Raw genomic sequence first — 17986 nt, 5'->3', positions numbered from 1 at the left:
CCAGTTGCTTAAGGGGCGGGAGGGGAGGAGTCCTCAGAGATCCTGTTTCAACAAACGTTTCTTTCCCGAGAAGGGGAAGGGGGGGGAGAGGGGGAAAGGGACCTATTTAAAGCTACCCTGTTGTTCACTGTCTCTGTCTGTCTGCTGGGGTCTCTGGCCACCCCAGGCTGGTGGTGTGAGCTTGGGATCCTCCTGGTGACCTCCCCCATCTAGATTCCTCAGCCACTCTGCCCCAAGATGGGCCGTGGGGTGAGTATCCCCAAAGAGCAGGGGCCTCTCTGGCGGGGAGCAGTAGGGCCTCTCTGGACGGTGAGGGAGGCTGGAGGGAAAGGATGAGGTGGAGCTGGGATACGGAGGGAGGAGCAGTGGGCTGGTTTGAACTTGGAACGGACAGTGTCCCAGCTACGACTGTGTGCACAGCCCCACAGCACAGACCCATCATAGCGCTCGGCCGCCCAAGCGCTGTCCTCTCCACCAGCACCCCCAGCACCAACCCCGCAGCCCACCACTCGTATCCCCTCCGGCCCTCCCTCCACCCCCTCCCTCATCTCTGTCGCTGCTCCTCCAGCCACATCTCCACGGTTCCTCCTCTCTCACCGCATCTCCCAGCCTCCCAGCTGAAGGGACATTTGGTACTGTTAATCGTCCCCACCTTCGCCACCCTCTGAAATCATCCATTCCTCTGGGAGTCCCAGCCTGAGAGGATGGGGGTCCAATCTGAGGTTGGAGAGAGGGGCAGAGGCCATCCACTCCAGAGTCACCAAGCAGTTCCGGACACCAGCTCCAGGGGCCCTGAGCTCCAGGGACAGCTGGGCGGAGGGTACGGAGGAAGAGTGATGTGCCCCCAGCCCCCCGTCCAGCGGCCCCGGATGTCCCGGGCAGCATTGTCCTCTGGCTGCAAGCCATGTGCTTTGAGGACTTTCCCAGAGGCTGGTGAGAGCCACGGGCACCCCCCTCAGTCCACCCCAGCCTGTGGCATTCTGCAGCACTGGATATGCCAAGGGGAAGATTAACAACTACCAGGGAAGGCGGGTGGGGGACAGGGCCAGGGCTTTGAATTCTTGGAAATGAAATTTCCATATGGAGAAAAGTGACCCAATCCCTTTACATCCTGCGCCTGGCCTGGCGGCTTTCCTTTTGTGGAATGCTGGCAGAGAGAGCAGGGAGGGAAAGGGACTGGGGAGCGATGGGAGGGTGCTGAGGAAAGAAGGTGCCTGTGAGGAGCTGTAGGGCTCTTTGGGCCCAGGGGGGTCAGGCAAGGACATGGTATCACACTGAGTTTAGCAGCTGAGAAAACTCGGAGCTTGGACACCAGGGTTCCTGAGCTAGGGTGGGAGCTATAAATAGAACTGGTGTGTGAGTGTGTGTGTGTGTGTGTGTGTGTGTGTGTGTGTGTGTGTGTGTTTTCATGTGTTCTCCATAGGCCGCAGTTGATACAGACATTCGTTGGTGAGCACCTGCGTTTGTGTCTCAGCAGACAAATTTGCAAACGTGCAGACCTTCAAGCATGAGTGAGCATAGATGTCACGGTGTGAGGGCACGTGAGGTCTGTGAAGAGCTGTGTCTGACGTGTGGGCTTCACAGAGGAAGAGCTCACAGCCATGGGAAGATACTCTCTGGGGACCTTCAGCTGCACCTTGACATCTTTTGTTCCCCCAGGGAACGGGAGTCCCCAGCTGAGGTGCAGGACCTCGGACCTCTCCCCTCCTCCACCTTAGCACAGGGTGGACCCAGCTCAAGAGGTCCTGCTTGAGAAGTGATTTGACCTTGACTTCTTCAGGGGTCTGTGCTTCTCCCCCAGCATCCCTGAATTCCCTTCCCATCCACTCCCAGTAGCGAGTCAGGGAGCAGGTCTGGTTCTGTCCAGACTGAGGCTGGGGAGAGTGGGGGGACTTAGCGGGGGGAGCTTGGAGTTCACCCAGCCAGGAGACCCCTGAAGAGGGAAGGCACCCCCCATCCAAATCCCCCTTTTCCCTGCAGAGCAAAGGCTCACTGTCACCTCATCACCCTGTGACTGTGAAGGGCAGCTTGGGAGTTGGGGGAAGGGACAGCCCTGGTGGGAGGGAGCCCAGCCTGCTCCAACTGCCACCGAAGGGCAGCGGTGGGGGGGAGGGCTGGCGGATTTCCAGCTGCCCCGACTCTGTCCAGCCCTGGGCTTTCTCAGAAAGAACTCTCTGTTCTCCTTCCTCACTCAAGGCCCAGAGAGGGGGACTTGTGGACTTGTGCACGGGGGAGGGAGGAGGGGAGGGGAGTGGTCCTTGCTGCCTCTCTTTCTTTCTTGCCTGGGCAACCCGCTGGCCCCGAATCTCCGAATCTCCGCAGGCTCCTGGCTGCAGAGCCTGAGAGCCCTGCCAGGACAGGAGGGGGGACGGGGCAGTGTGTCCCCAGCTCTGTGTCTGCCTGCAGGAAAGCAGGATGGGCGCTTAGGGAAAGGGGTTGCTGCTCAGAGCTTCTTTGCTTAGCCACCATCTGTACATATGCCAGACGTACATATGTGGGCTGGGAAAATTTTTAAACCATGCCTTTGATTCTAATTTTCATGAACTTTACTTCATGCGTGTATGTACAGAAATTCTCTGGGCTCTGCTCCTTGGCCCCCAGGCACAGCCCCCTCCTCCGTGAACGCCCAGACCCTGTTCCTGCCCCGGGAGCTATGGAGGGTCGCTTTGAAGCTTATCCAACCCAATCTCTGGCCTCTTGTCTCTTTGCTGCTTTTCATCCATTTCTCAGTGCTGTCCCACCAAGGACAGAATCCAAAGCATTAGATTTGTGAATCCAGGGCGTTTCAATCCATTCAATTAAATGAGCCCCCCTGAGTCACCTGGGGAAGCAAGAGGTAGCACTACTCACAGCCCTTCCCCACTCCTACTGTTGGGCTGCTGCAGTCTCCCCAGGAAGATCAGCCTTCAGGAAGCCAAAAATAGCCTTGATTCATAGATGCTTCACATGGAAACAAATGCAAGATATACTGATCACCTTTGCTGAGAAGAGCACTTCTGAGCAACACAGCCTGCAAAGAGCTCATGCCCTTCTAGATCATTAGTGTCTGGGCGATAACGGTGTCCACCTCTCACTGCACCTCCCCCACCCCAGTTCCTGATTTCACTGGTCAGACTTCTATATCTCCAGGTGCTAGATGCGTGATCTCTTGTGATCAGGGCAGCTGCCACATTCCTTGGATGGCTCCTCTTTGATGGAAAAAAAAAAATGTATCTTCCCCAAGCACAGTGGATTTTTAGGGCAGTGAAACTACTCTGTACACTATAATAATGGATATATGTTATTATGCATTCATACAAATCCACAGAATGTGCAACAACCAGAATGAACCCTAATGTAAACTATGGACTTCGAGTGATAATGATGTGTCAACGTAGGTTCATCCTTCTGGTACCACTCTGGTGCCAGATGTTGATGGTGGGGAGGCCGTGCAGGGGTGGGTAGGAGGTATATGGGAGCCTGTAATTTTTGCTCACTTTTGCTGTGAACCTAAAACTGCTCTGAAAGAAAAAGTCTGTTTTTAAAAAATGAATTAACCTGCAAAAAAACAAAAAACAAAAAAAAGGGCAAGCACCTTGACTATAGACCCCACCCAGGTTTTCCCTCTTTACAAAAAAAAAAAAAAAGAATTTCATCATAGTATAGAAAAGCTCCTTCGTGAAACCCTGGCATGGCCCTTAGGGTCCAGTGGAAAAGTGGAGGCACAGGACAGGAACTGAGCAGTCCCTCTGTGACAAGGACACAGCATCCTGAGGGAGGTGGGAGGAGAGGAGCCTGGGGAGGTAGAGGGGGTGAGAAGGCACTTGTCATGCCACCCCAGGCCTCCCCAGCTCCTTCCTATCCCATCACGCAAGACCCCTTGGAAGAAGAAATTCCCCACCCTCTCCCCCAGAAGGCCCCTGTGAGACCCTGGAAGCCTGGTGGTGGCGAGGAGACCACAGGCCCGTAAGAGGGGGGCGGAAATGGTAGCCTCACGAGGCTCCTGTTAAAATGTTCACCTGACTTCACTAAAGGACCCAGGAATGCCTGGACCTAAGAGTTCCATGCATTTTCAGTTTTAGGTTTATCCTCAGAGACAATTTCTTCTTTGTTTTTTAACATCTTTATTGGAGTATAATTGCTTTACAATGGTGTGTTAGTTTCTCTTTTATAACAAAGTGAATCAGCTACACCTATACATATACCCCCATATCTCTTCCCTCTTGCGTCTCCCTCCCACCCTCCCTATTCCACCCCTCTAGGCGGTCACAAAGCACTGAGCTGATCTCCCTGTGCTATTCGGCTGCTTCCCACTAGCTATCTATTTTACATTTGGTAGTGTATATATGTCAGTGTCACTCTCTCGCTTTGTCCCAGCTTACCCTTCCCCCTCCCCCTGTCCTCAAGTCCATTCTCTACGCTCAGAGACAATTTCTTATATTTTTAGACAAACAGGGCCCAGTTCCCTCCTCACCCAATTGTGCTCTGGGGCTTCAAGTCCTGTGAATTGCCTCTTGCCCAGTAGCAATTTTTTTTTTTTTTCAGCTATGAGGTCAACTTTTATTTCTTGGCTGACAGGACTTGAAGACACATGATCTTCCCAGCACCTTTTTTTACATGAAAAGATACTTTCAACATTATAAACTGATATAACAATAAAATAGCTTTTTTTTTTTCTTTGCGGTACGCGAGCCTCTCACTGTTGTGGCCTCTCCCTTTGCGGAGCACAGGCTCCGGACACGCAGGCTAAGCGGCCATGGCTCACGGGCCCAGCCGCTCCGCGGCATGTGGGATCCTCCCGGACCGGGTCACGAACCCGTGTCCCCTGCATCGGCAGGCGGACTCTCAACCACTGCGCCACCAGGGAAGCCCTTCCCAGCACCTTTTATCCTGCCCAAGCAGCAGCAGCCTAGTCCCAAAAGTGTCATGGCCAAAGGGGTTGGGGAGTCACTTCACATTCCAGGCTGGAGGCGAGGGGGGCTTGGGGGTACTCCCCCACAAAACTTTGCCAGAAAGAGGCCATGACTCACCCCAATCCCAAATCCTGCATTCTGGTGGGAGGTGGCAGCAGGATGGAGAGGGCTCCCAGGACGCTCTGCGCGCCCATTTCCTGGACGCACTGATCCTCCGACTACTGATGTCTCAGTCCGTGAGCCCTGCTCATCCCATTTCCGCACTCCACCACCAGACCCTGTGGCTCCCCTCCTCCTCCAGACACTTCCCTGTCCTGACCCCTGACTCCCCAAAGACTCTTCACTGCCCCCCGCCATTCCTAACTGTCTCTACTCCTCTCTGAGTAAAGCAGCCATGGTGTTGGGACAAAGGCATCCCTACAGGGTACTGCTCTCTCAGCGAACCCCCAACCCTGTCCAGTCCCTTCTACAATTCTAAATAGTGTAGGATGGTGGTTTTTAAGGTTTTTGTTTACTTTGCTTTAAGAGCAGGGTTCTTTCAACAAACAAAATCTTAGCATGAGCCCGACTACTCAAAAGCTAAGAGTGGACTCCTGAGTCCTGAGCCCCTCAGCCTTTCCCGAAGTTCAAATGTAGAGCCCTGGGGCTCTGCTAATTGTTTTCAAACTGAGGGCCTGGGGTCCCCGCCACCCTGCAACCCCCTGTCCTCCCCTGGGATGACCACTGACTTTGAATCCACTGGCCCCCCACTCCCAACGCCTGGGGTCCCAGGCTATCCAGTGGGAATAGAGGCTCCAGCCTCCATCCTCCCTGACTCCCTGGGCTCTCCCTTCCTCTTGCAGGTCGGCCGTGAGTACTCACCTGCAGCCACCACTGCGGAAAATGGGGGCGGCAAGAAAAAACAGAAAGAGAAGGAGCTGGATGAGCTGAAGAAGGAGGTGGCCATGGTGAGCCCCCAGCCAGGCCATGGACAAGGGCTCCCATGCTGGGAAAGCTGCCCCTCAGGGAAGCTCGTGCCCACCCCACCATGCTCCTTGCCTCACTGCTGTGCCCTCAGTGCCCGCAGATGCATTCTAGACACACACAGTCTGCCTCCTTCTCCAAAGCAACTTGCTTTCCCTTCTCCAGGACGACCACAAGCTGTCCTTGGATGAGCTGGGCCGCAAGTACCAAGTGGATCTGTCCAAGGTCAGTGAAGGGGCTTCTAGGGAGGGCACCAAAGAGATGAGAGAACCATGCAGCCTCGGGGTAGAAGGGGCCTTAAAACTCACATCCAACCATCTTTACAGTTAAGGAAACCGAGGCCCAGAGACAAGGGACTAGTTGGTGGCAGGGCCAAAGCTAGAACACAGATCCCCTGCTTCCTGGTCTACAGCTCCTTTCCTGAGTGCCTGGAAGCCAGAACTCCTTAAAACCCAGGCCCTCGAGGGCCTCTGGGCAGGGCTGTAACCCAAGCAGCTTCAGTGACACACCTTCTCTCATGGAACTGACATACATGCAATAGTGGGGGAACTCATGACTATTATCAGAGTAATGCGTTGGGCGCTGCTATGCATGTAGCACTGGGATAGATGCTTTACACTTTCCTCTGATCCTTACAACAAGCCAGGTGTGGAGACCTGTTCATTAAAACAAGGAGACTCAGAGAGAGAGTAGCTTCCCACGTTCATATCAGTAGTTAGTGGCACAGTCACATTGCCAAGCCCATCATTGTGAAAAGTAAAAAAATCGTTCATCAGAAATGTAATGGGTGCACACCTCCTCCTGTAGGCCTTCCTTGACTGCCTTTTTGAAAATTCTACACCCCCTTCCTTTACCTTACTTTATTTTTTAAAATAACACTTTTCACTCTCTGGCAGTAATGTCTATTTATAGTGTGTTACCTCACGAGATCATAAGCTGTACAAGGCAGGAACTTGTGGGTCTTGTCCATCTCTGGATCCCCAGCACTGACCATATTGCCTGGCATGTAGTAGGTGCTCAATACACATTTATTAAATAAATGAGGGGACAGAGAGAAAGAGAAATAAGAAGTGGCCTCTGCATTCAAGGAGCTCAAAGTCTAGCGGCAGAAAGGAAGGCAAACAGAATTCCAATGCCATATAGTGAGTACAGCTCTAGAATCATGCCTGGGATACAATGGGACCCAGAGAGGGGGCATGTGAGCCAGCCTGGGGCTAGGGAAACAAGGTCAGGCAAAGCTTTCTGGGGAAAGAGATGGATGGTGACCAAAGCTGTGTGACATTCATGGTCAATAATGTAGGACTCTTCTTGAATCCTTGGTGAAGGGGGGAATCTGAAGGCAGAGAGATGGGGTAGGGGGTGGAGATCAATTGAAATGTCTTTCCAGGGAGTCTTATCAAGGCTGCCTCCAGAGGAGATTATTGTGGCCCTAACCAAAATGTGTCTCAGCCCAAGGCTGACCAGAGGTGGGGGGACCACAGCCAAAATCTTACTCAGCCTTCAAGTCCTCCAACACCCATTGCAAATGCCACCTCCTCCGTGTGGCCTCTCCTGATGGTCCCCTACCCCTTCCGACCAGGTGGGATTTTTCTCTCCACCTGGACATTATTCCGCTGCCAGGGAGCTGGTGGGAAGTGGTGAGGGGCCTGGCTAGTTCCAGATGCGAGCTCAGCTCCCACACCTCTCCTTGCCTCCCTCAGGGCCTCACCAACCAGCGGGCCCAGGACATTCTGGCTCGGGATGGACCCAATGCCCTCACCCCACCCCCGACCACCCCTGAGTGGGTCAAGTTCTGTCGCCAGCTTTTCGGGGGCTTCTCCATCCTGCTGTGGATTGGGGCCATCCTCTGCTTCCTGGCCTACGGCATCCAGGCTGCCATGGAGGATGAACCATCCAATGACAATGTGAGCCAGCACGCCTGACCCCTGGACCAGCCCATGACTCTGTCCTCCAACCCTGAATCTCCAGTACAGTGCGGGGGGGCGGTCAGGGAGCAAGACCTTCCTGTACAGTCTGACAGGCCCTCTGTTCTTTAGCCTGAGAGTGGGTGAGACTTCTATACATATCTACAGACACTCCTCCTCCAACACAAACATTCACGATTGAGACAGCCCCTCCCTGTTCCTTCACACTTGAGTGGGCTTGTCTGCATCCCTGGGTCTTTACCCCCTAGAGAGGTCCTAGTCCTGGGAACTCCCTATGATTTTCCCCACCCCCTCCAGTCTTGGGAGGCTGGGGATTAGAAGGTTGAAGGAGAGGTTGGAGAGAAGGACTCTCTTCCACCATTCTCACTCCCAGATGCAGACAAAGGGGGGCATTGAATGCTCATCCTGAGTGGCAGCTGCCCCTGTAGGGTTGGGAAAAGGGCAGGTCCCTCAAAACCTTTCTCCTTACCAGCTGTATCTGGGCGTGGTGCTGGCAGCTGTGGTCATTGTCACTGGCTGCTTCTCCTACTACCAGGAGGCCAAGAGCTCCAAAATCATGGATTCCTTCAAGAACATGGTGCCTCAGGTAGATGGCGGAGCTGGGCTCCAGGCTGGGGCATAAGGTTTCTGGGAGACTCATCTCTTCAACTCCTTGGGCTCTGAGATGGAGGCTTGGGCAAAAAAGACCCTCCAGCTCTTCACGCCAGGACCTATTTTGTTGCTAAGGGTGCAAGGTCTGTCCTCCTTGGTGGGGTTGGAGGCGAGGTGGGACACCGGCAAAAGAGGAAGGTAGGGGTAGAGATGAGCATCTCCTGAGATCCCCGGGGCCTCCCCACAGCAAGCCCTCGTGGTGCGGGAAGGAGAGAAGATGCAGATCAATGCGGAGGAGGTGGTGGTGGGAGACCTGGTGGAGGTGAAGGGTGGAGACCAAGTGCCTGCTGACCTCCGGATCATCTCTTCTCACGGCTGTAAGGTGAGGGGGCCAGGCCAGAGCCACTGGCTGAGTCCACAAAGCAAGCTGTGTAAAGCTGAGAGGGGCCTGTTAGAAGTTTGAAGTTTGGGAGGCCCAGGTCCAGATGTCAACACCTGCCCAGCCACACCTTGTTTCACATATTACACGTATGCATCCTTGTATCTGTGTGTCATGAATGCTCTGCACCCCCGGTGTTTCTTTGATATCCACTTTATAGCAATCATGTATTGAGTATTATTATGTGTCAGATGCTTTATATACATTCACGTAGGCTACCTAATTTAACTCTGCAAGAATGGTATAATAGTGCTGGGTGGTTGCATGTGGCCACACAAGTCATGCCATGCACAACCCTAGACGGTGCCATTTTCATCGACTACGGTGTTAATGGCACCCCCTGTAGCTGTGCAATGCAGAGATTCTACTTCCATTCTCCATTTTACAGATGAGTAAAGGGAGGCAATGTTGGTGAAATAACATGCTCAAGGTCACAGAAGAAGTCAGTGAGAGCCCAGATTCCAAACCAGAGCAGGGACAATAGCTGAGTAATGCTATAAATATGTGATGAGGGCACGTGTAATTCTGTCTTGGGTGTCATGGAGACTGAGTGTGGCTGGAGTCAGGACACAGCTGTGCGTGCCTGAGTGCGTCTGCCCATCTGATGACTCCACACGGCCTTCATCCGCAGGTGGATAACTCATCCCTAACAGGCGAGTCGGAGCCCCAGACCCGCTCCCCCGAGTTCACGCACGAGAACCCCCTGGAGACCCGCAATATCTGTTTCTTCTCTACCAACTGCGTGGAAGGTGAGAGGCTAGCCTGGTGGGGAGCCCCTGGTCCCAGCATCAGCTGAGGGAGGAGCCTGCATCCTGAGCCTCCAGGCAGGACTGGGGGCTATGGCTGTACTTACTTGTCAAAAGCCCGGCTATGGAGGAGGGAATTGAAGGGGCAGAGAGCCCTGAGTATTACAGAAGTAGTCCCCTCCAGAGAGCAGGGAATTGGCTGTGGTGGCGTGACTCCATGGAAAAGTCACCTCCCCACAGAAAGAGCTTTGTTCTGTCCACCCCAGGACAGTGCAGATTCCCAAGCCTTCAGCTATGGGCCAAGACCCGTACACACGTACACGTACGCACACACGCGCACGCACACACACACGCACACGCCCCAAACCATCCTTGATTCCTAGAAGTCTCTGGTTTGACCGATGGATTCCATCTCTCCTGGTTCTGGGACTGGTTACTTCATTCTCTGACCCTTGCTTTGACCAGGGCCCAGGCTGGGGAAGCGACAGGAAAGCTTTCAGTCCAGGTGAACATTCGGGGCTTCCTTCAGGCTGCATCCTGGCCTGCGCTTCACCCAAAGAAACTGTTAGTCATGCACAGGCTGCCTGGTGTGCCCCACCACTGCTCTGGGTTCTAGAGATGACCAAAGACCAGGAAGAGCTCCCAGAGCTGCCACCACTGAGTGGCCAGAGTCCAAGCACAACCGAACCCCCTGCCCTCTTTGGTTGTGCCAGTGAGCAGAGTCGGGCTGACTCGGAGAGGGAGGCCGGGGCCAGAGCTGGTGGGAGGAAGAGGCTGACTAGACCATGGGCCTCAGAAAGTGGGTCAGAGGAGGCCTTGCACCCCCCTCCTCACACATACCTTTCCCTTCCCGTTTCTCACTTCTCTTCAGTGCGTATTCTGGTTCTCTGGGCTTTCCCCCTCCTTCAGCAAGTTAGAATCATAGTGAAAATCACCACACATTGTTTCCTAAATTCTTAATGTACTGAGATTCTGAAATTTGCTCTACATTTCCCACAATTGATAAAAATGCCTAGCAAAACATGTCCATTGCTTACTCTGAACTGGCTTTGAAGAGAGGAGAGGAAATGAATGGAACTAACATTTGTTGAGTGCCTACTATGTGCCAGGCACTGCTCTAGGTGTATGACAACACTGTCTCATTTCATTATTAAAACAATCCCTGGGTAGAAATTCAAAGATGGATGCAAACTCAGGTTTGGCTGGCTCCAATGCATGCTCTTTCCACTCCAGCACACTTTCTCCCCTGAAGACCCCTGGAATGTCTACATAAGGGCTAGAGATTGCCTAGCTTCTTCTATAGAGATTCGTGCCTAGTGCTGAGAAAGACAAACTTAAGACTAATGGGAAAATCCATAAGTGCTTTACTTTGTGTTTGTAATATATTTTTGGATCATAACAAGTATGAGATTGATTTTACTGAAATACCACAGGCAATACTTTTATTTCATTTACTGAATCTCCTCAGTTTGACCCTTGAGTTTATTTGCAAGGTTTCTCCCCAGGCCCAGGTATAAGAGAAAATAATTTGCTGTTGTATTGAGTCTGGGATTGGCCATCTATGCTGGGAGAGGAAGCCAAGGGAGGTACAATCTAATGACAGTGACCCACAGTCTTTGGCTTGTTTACTCTGTGATGGTTTTCCTCTCCCAGGAAGTAGGATGAGACTTCAGTTCCTGGGACCCCAAGGTACCCAACCTCGTGTCCCTTCCTGTGTTGTAGGCACTGCCAGGGGCATCGTGATTGCCACAGGTGACCGGACGGTGATGGGCCGCATAGCCACTCTGGCCTCAGGCCTGGAGGTCGGGCGGACACCCATAGCCATGGAGATTGAGCATTTCATCCAGCTGATCACAGGGGTGGCTGTGTTCCTGGGGGTATCCTTCTTCGTGCTGTCCCTCATCCTGGGCTACAGCTGGCTGGAGGCAGTCATCTTCCTCATCGGCATCATCGTGGCCAACGTGCCTGAGGGGCTGCTGGCCACTGTCACTGTGAGTGGGTCAGGCCAAGGGGCCTCCAGGGGAGGGCCTTGCTACCCTGCCTCAAAAGCAAGAGAGGCTATGGCTTCTCTGCAATTTTCTTACTTCCAGCCCCTAAAATCACATATTCTATTCTCCTTTAATACATGGCTCAGAATGTGAGTCTGAAAAAGATCATTTAATACATGGCTCAGAGTTTTTTGAGTCTGAAAGGTTTTAGGTTGGGCTGTGCCTTCGCTCTCAATTTCTTTCCCAGAGCTTGTCCTGGTCACCTTTTCTCACAACCCTTGTACTAGTCATCTCCCCACTGCCCTCTGGAGCTCATCCTGGCTAACCCTCCCATCAAGCCTCTCTCCAAGGTCACCAGTGACTAATTAGCAAATCCAGTGACCTTTCCTCAGCTCCCATCCTTAACTCTGCTGCTGAAATGGATACTGCTGTCCACCCTCCTAGCATTCTCTCCTTCGTTGATGACTGTGACTCATCACTACCCTGGTTCTCCTCTCCCCAGCCCCCTGCACTATCTCCTCCTCCCCACCTCCACCGATCCTCAGTCCTCAGTGCTCTGCTTTCCTCCTGATCCCCCTGAGTAAGCTCATCTCCTCCCAGTTTCTGGTGCCTGTTTGTTGTTGATGACTCACACATACCTACACCCTGTTCTACTCTGGCCCTCTCTGGGGCTCTGGCCAAATATCTTCAACTCCCTACTGGACATTTCACCTAAATATACACTCATGATCTCAGCTCAACACGTCTAAAATGGAACACATTCATGACTTACATCTAGGTCTCTCGCAGTGTTCGTGGAGTAGGGTCAAGGGAGGAGGGACAGAGCCATGGTCTGGGGTAAGGACATGGATAACTCCAGCTTCAGGCTGAGCCCTTTTTATTGCCCTCTCTCTCTACCAGGTGTGTCTGACCCTGACAGCCAAACGCATGGCTCGGAAGAACTGCCTGGTGAAGAACCTGGAGGCGGTGGAGACGCTGGGCTCCACCTCCACCATCTGCTCCGACAAGACGGGCACCCTCACCCAGAACCGCATGACCGTGGCCCACATGTGGTTTGACAACCAGATCCATGAGGCCGACACCACAGAAGATCAGTCTGGTGATTGAGTGCTCTACCCAGAGTGGGTGGAGGGGACTGGAGGATGTTCAGGGCACTGGAGTGGCAGGGCGGGTGGGGTGAGATAAGAGGTCTAAAGGAGAGCCAAGCTCCTGCTTCTCTCTCCTTTCCTCCCAGGGGCCACTTTCGACAAACGATCCCCCACGTGGACCGCCCTGTCCCGGATTGCTGGTCTCTGCAACCGTGCTGTCTTCAAGGCAGGGCAGGAGAACATCTCTGTGTCTAAGGTAGGGGGTCGGGGGATCGCCACAGCCTGCCCACTTTGCTGACGCCCAGCTTCCCCTCTTGCACCCTGTGGCTGCCTCGGGGACGTCAGTGCCCTCCCTCCTTGGTCCTCCACTGTGACACTGAATTCTCCTTGTTGGCAGCGGGACACAGCTGGTGATGCCTCCGAGTCAGCTCTGCTCAAGTGCATTGAGCTGTCCTGTGGCTCCGTGAGGAAGATGAGGGATAGAAACCCCAAGGTGGCGGAGATCCCTTTCAACTCAACCAATAAGTACCAGGTCTGGTTTGGGTGCCAGGTCAAGGGAAGAGGGAGAGATGGAAGTGAGGGGCACACAGAGTCAAAGGGGAATCAACAGCAGGAGAGAGAGCATCTGAGCACGCTCTCACCCCTGCATCATCCCCCGGGGCAATGTGGGTGACCAGATGTCTGGTTGCAACGACCAACCCCACACCCAGCTCCCAAACCTTCGTTCCGGGCTTCCCTGGTGGCGCAGTGGTTGAGAGTCCGCCTGCCGATGCAGGGGACACGGGTTCGTGCCCCGGTCCGGGAGGATCCCACATGCCACGGAGCGGCTGGGCCCGTGAGCCATGGCCGCTGAGCCTGCGCGTCCGGAGCCTGTGCTCCGCAACGGGAGAGGCCACAACATTGAGAGGCCCGCGTACCACAACCACAACCACAACCACAACAACAACAACAGAACCAAGGCTTCATTCCTTTACTACAACCTGTCACCTTCTCAACTGTTCTTCCCAGGGCTCCACATCCTCTGGCTCCAGTCCCCCAACCCTTCCATCCCATTCAGTTGAACCATATGTCGGAAATTTCCTTAGGGTATCCCTCAGCCTGCAGGCATCTGTTAAATGCCAAGAATGCAGTCTCAGCTATGTCCTGTAAAAGCCATAGGGGTAAAGCCCCCCTAAGGCCAGTGTGGTGATGGGGCGTGCTGATGACAAAGCCACCTCGCCCCTAGCACAGTGCCTGTCCTAACTGATTGGAGTAAATATCTGCTGAGTGAATGAATGTCCTACGGGAAGGTAACTCTCGGGTTACAGGGTTAGGACTATGAGGTCCAAACACCCATCCACACATGGAGCCTCTCCCTATGTTGACAATGGTTGATGGATCAGGGGTTATTTTATTAAGGGAGTTTTCCTTACCAGCCTCTGCTCTGTCTCAGGCTCCGTGCTGGGCACTGGGGCTTCAAGACAAGTGTGGCCCCTCTGTAACTGCCTTTCCTCTCTCCAGCTGTCCATCCACGAGAGAGAAGACAGCCCCCAGAGCCACGTGCTGGTGATGAAGGGGGCCCCCGAGCGCATCCTGGACCGGTGCTCCTCCATCTTGGTGCAGGGCAAGGAGGTCCCTCTGGACAAGGAGATGCAAGACGCCTTCCAGAATGCCTACCTGGAGCTGGGAGGACTGGGGGAGCGAGTGCTAGGTGAGGGGCCAGAAGCAGGGAGCAGGGCTGAGAAAGCCTTCCCTGGGATGAGGGGCTCTGGGGGCAACCCGGCAGCCACCTTGCTGCTCTCACTCCTCCCTTCTGTCCCCTTCAGGCTTCTGTCAACTGAATCTGCCTTCTGGAAAGTTTCCTCGGGGCTTCAAATTCGACACAGATGAGCTGAACTTTCCCACGGAGAAGCTCTGCTTCGTGGGGCTCATGTCCATGATTGACCCTCCACGGGCTGCCGTGCCGGACGCTGTGGGCAAGTGCCGGAGTGCAGGCATCAAGGTACTAGCCTCACTTCGTCCCTCCTCCCAAACACCAACAGTCCAGGGGCTGCAGAGGCTGCTGCCCTGGGGAGACCTGGGCCACTGGTGGCCTCCTTCCTGCTGACTGAGAGGAGAAGCCATCCATCTGCAAGGAAAGGTCGGTCCCTGCCTTGGAGCTCTCACCCTTGTCCCTTTTGCTCAGAGTGACCAGTCTCCCACACCCATCCTCTCTCTCTGGGGCACGGCTCCTTCTATTCTGGTTTCAAACCGATCAGTCACCCTTATCTTGGCGATCTGGTTGTCCTCCCGTTCCCAGCTACTGCCCACTCTCTCTAGCCATTTAGGGTGAGATTAGTAGGCTCTCGCCTGCGGCCACTCACCTCTGCCCCATAACCCTGTAGACTAGCTCCGGTCCTCATTCCACCAAGCATACCTCTCCCATGTTCTCTTCTCCAACTGCAATTGCTTCTCAATGAACACTCCCTTCTCTGTACGACATTTGTGCTTCATTCAACAAATATTTATTGTTTACTGAGCACTGTTCAAGGTGCTGGAGTTCAACAAACAAAACAAAAATCGCTTCCATCTTGGTTACTTTCCTGTTTCCAAGATACAGCTCTTGGCCACTCCTAACCTGTCCAGTTACCAATTCTGATGCCATCGCTTGTTCCTCCTTTTTCAACTTCTCACCTACTTCCAAATCAGTTCAACTCAACCTGTCTACTGAGGGCCAGGGACTGCACCAGGCACTGGGGATACAAAAGACAAATTAAATTAATCACAGAACAATTTTAACAGATAGGGTCTTTGAGCACCCGCTAAGGGTCAGATGGTCTAATAATAAAAAGCGCCTATTATTTTGTGAGGCTTTATATGCATCAGGCACTATTCTAAGCACCAAACCTGTATGGATCTCATTTGATTCTCACAACAACCCTACAGGTAGGCACTAGTATTTTCCCTTATTTACAGAGACGAAAACTGAGGCGCAAAGTAACATGCCCAAGGCCACAGCGCTAGTAAGTGGTAGAGCCAGGATTTGAAATGAGGTATCTGCTATTTTTTAACCATCACACTAGAGGGCTTATATGTATATATGCACATATATGCGATTTCTGAACGCTGCAACCACTCTGTCTCTAAGGTAGGTATCATTATCCCCATTTAAAAATAAAACAAGCTGAGACTCAGAGTGGGTAAGTAGCTTTCCCAAAATAAAACTGCTAGTAAGAGGGAGACTGGCTATAGGAAGGCTGGCCAGCTCATCTGGAAAGCCCGTGCTCCCCTTCTCGCCAGGCAGCCTGTTATCATGATCAGAACAGTCACCGAGGCCTGGGGAAAGCATGTCCAGGGAACTCAGAGCAGCAGGGAGCAGTTAAGTCCATCTCGGAGAACTGGACAATGTTTTACAGAGGGCATGATATTTGATCTGGGCCCCAAAGGGTGAAGAGCATTTTGTAAGGTGGGGAGGGAGAGGAAGGCGTGTCAAGAGCAGGGAACAGTGTGTACCCAGCCGTGGCTGGGCTGCACGGGGCGTGTGCGCGTGACAGTGGGAGGTGACCGGGGAGCACCGGAGATGGAGACTGCAATCAGGGCCAGGGCCAGTTGGAAGGATTTTGCTTAAATGCCAGACTTGGGCTTTATCCTGAGAGCCACAGAGAGCCTCAGGTGTCACAGGGCAGAGCTAGCCCTTAGGAGGCTACCTGGATGGAGGAGGGGCTGGATTTGGAGAAGAACTGGGGTTGGGGAGACAGCATAAGAGGCTATTGCAATAGCAAGATGATGGCAAGATGATGACCCAAATGAGGGCAGCGACAAAAGGAGTGGAGTAGTTACTTTTGAGAGATGTTTTGAGAACTTGGTGACCAAACTCAAATGGGGAGGCGAGAAGATCCAGGAGATAAAGGGACTGAATGAATCGCATGGATAGTATCTCAGGTGGGGAGCAGAGGAGAAGCCTCGGTGGGGGGAGGGAAGTAGAGATAAGGAGTTCACTTCGCCCTGATATCGGAAGGTCTGTAAGATGCCCAGGGGGAGATGTTTCAGGGAAAGTAGGAATATGGCTGAGAGCTCAAGAAAGGGCGCCAGGACAGGAGAGCTCAGTCTCGTTCCCGTGTGAGTACAGATTAAAGACACGCTAGTATGCTTGATTCTATTGCTCAGGAAAAGAGCAGGGGTGAAGAAAGGGGAGGGGAAGGAAACCCTGGGCCACACCAACAGGAAGGGCAAGTGGAGAAGGAGGAACCAGTGATGAGGGGAAAGGTGGTGACAGGTAACCCTTAGTGAGCGTCCACCTAAGGCCACTAACTCATCCTCAAGATGACCCTGAAGGAAAGACTCATCATCTCCATTCTGCTGAGACTCAGTGAAGGCACTTGGGGAAGGTCAGTGTTTCACCTTAGGTGTGCTAGGTGACACCAAAGCTGCTTCCTCACTCAGGTGGGAAAAAGCACGAAGAGGGATGCAGGGGGGAACAGGGAAAGGAGGAGTCCGTGGGAGCCAAGGGAGGACAGGGCTTCAAGGAGGGGCTGGTAGACAGTGCCAAACGCCTCAGAGGGTTGAGTAGGATGAGGACAGCAAAGATGCTTTTGTCTTTCAGCTGCGAGGCCCATGTGGCTTTTGGGGGTGGAAGAGAAGGCAGCAGGGCGTGAAGAGGCTTCCTTCTCAGTATGTGTGGGATTTGCCCCACAAACCCCCACATGCAAATGGTCTCCTAAGCCAACTCTGACCTCCTGACGCTTGCAACATCCTCTTTACCAGCCTCTCAGATGCTAACCACCTTCCCCATCCAGCTCCATCCATTCTGCAACAGCAGCAATGAATATCACGGTTCAGTCAGGAATCACCTTCTTCCCACATTGTGAAGGGATGTCAGAGGCAGAGGAACAGGTGGTGGAAGGCAGCAGGGAGGGATGGGAGGGAATGTCTCCCTCCCATCCCTGCCCTGTCTGATTAGGATGACGGCAGACATCACACTGGGCACTAAGAAAACCATGTCCATTCTGGTTCCCTGGGACCCGGAGCAAATCATGGGCCCCTTGCTAAGCCTTTGTTTCCTCATTGGTAAAATGAAGGAGCTGTTAGGGGTCCTTCCAGCTGTGATAACCTCATATCCCATGAAATTCAAACTCCTAAACAATCCTTGAGGCTGCTCTTCCAAGGGCCCCTCATTAACTTGTTACTCTGTCAGAGAGGCTTTCCTCCAGTTAGGCAAACTATCTCTGATCTCCTGAACACAACTTGTCGCTGTCTCTTCCCCTCACCCACTCTCTCTTTCTGTCTCTCTCTGTCTCTCTCTCTGTCTCTCTCTGTCTCTCTCTCTCTCTCTCTCTCTCTCACACACACACACACACGCACACGCACACACACACACACACACACACACACACAGA

General features: G+C 53.2%; 1 protein-coding gene across 2 annotated transcripts in view; it reads left to right on the top strand.

Annotated features, from left to right (window-relative positions):
- The first annotated feature begins 126 nt into the window (after nt 1-126).
- Nucleotides 127-17986, top strand: part of LOC102981487 (sodium/potassium-transporting ATPase subunit alpha-2) — a 26283-nt gene continuing 8423 nt past the window's right edge. Inside the window, exons 1-13 of one of the 2 annotated variants that reach the window (XM_007129622.4) lie at nt 127-249; nt 5735-5839; nt 6021-6080; nt 7556-7759; nt 8253-8366; nt 8619-8753; nt 9442-9559; nt 11279-11547; nt 12445-12643; nt 12779-12888; nt 13030-13164; nt 14133-14322; nt 14438-14613. In XM_007129622.4, the coding sequence (XP_007129684.1) occupies nt 238-249; nt 5735-5839; nt 6021-6080; nt 7556-7759; nt 8253-8366; nt 8619-8753; nt 9442-9559; nt 11279-11547; nt 12445-12643; nt 12779-12888; nt 13030-13164; nt 14133-14322; nt 14438-14613 (1827 nt within the window). In that variant the 5' untranslated portion in view covers nt 127-237. Of the gene's footprint in view, nt 250-1492; nt 1682-5734; nt 5840-6020; nt 6081-7555; nt 7760-8252; nt 8367-8618; nt 8754-9441; nt 9560-11278; nt 11548-12444; nt 12644-12778; nt 12889-13029; nt 13165-14132; nt 14323-14437; nt 14614-17986 lie in introns of those variants that run through there. The other variant, XM_028488742.2, reaches the window with a different exon arrangement.

The sequence above is a fragment of the Physeter macrocephalus genome, chromosome 4 (genome assembly GCF_002837175.3).
Source record: "Physeter macrocephalus isolate SW-GA chromosome 4, ASM283717v5, whole genome shotgun sequence".
In the NCBI taxonomy this organism is placed as follows: domain Eukaryota; kingdom Metazoa; phylum Chordata; class Mammalia; order Artiodactyla; family Physeteridae; genus Physeter; species Physeter macrocephalus.
The sequence above is the reverse complement of the archived record's forward strand: the minus strand, read 5'-3'. Positions and strand labels throughout refer to the sequence as shown.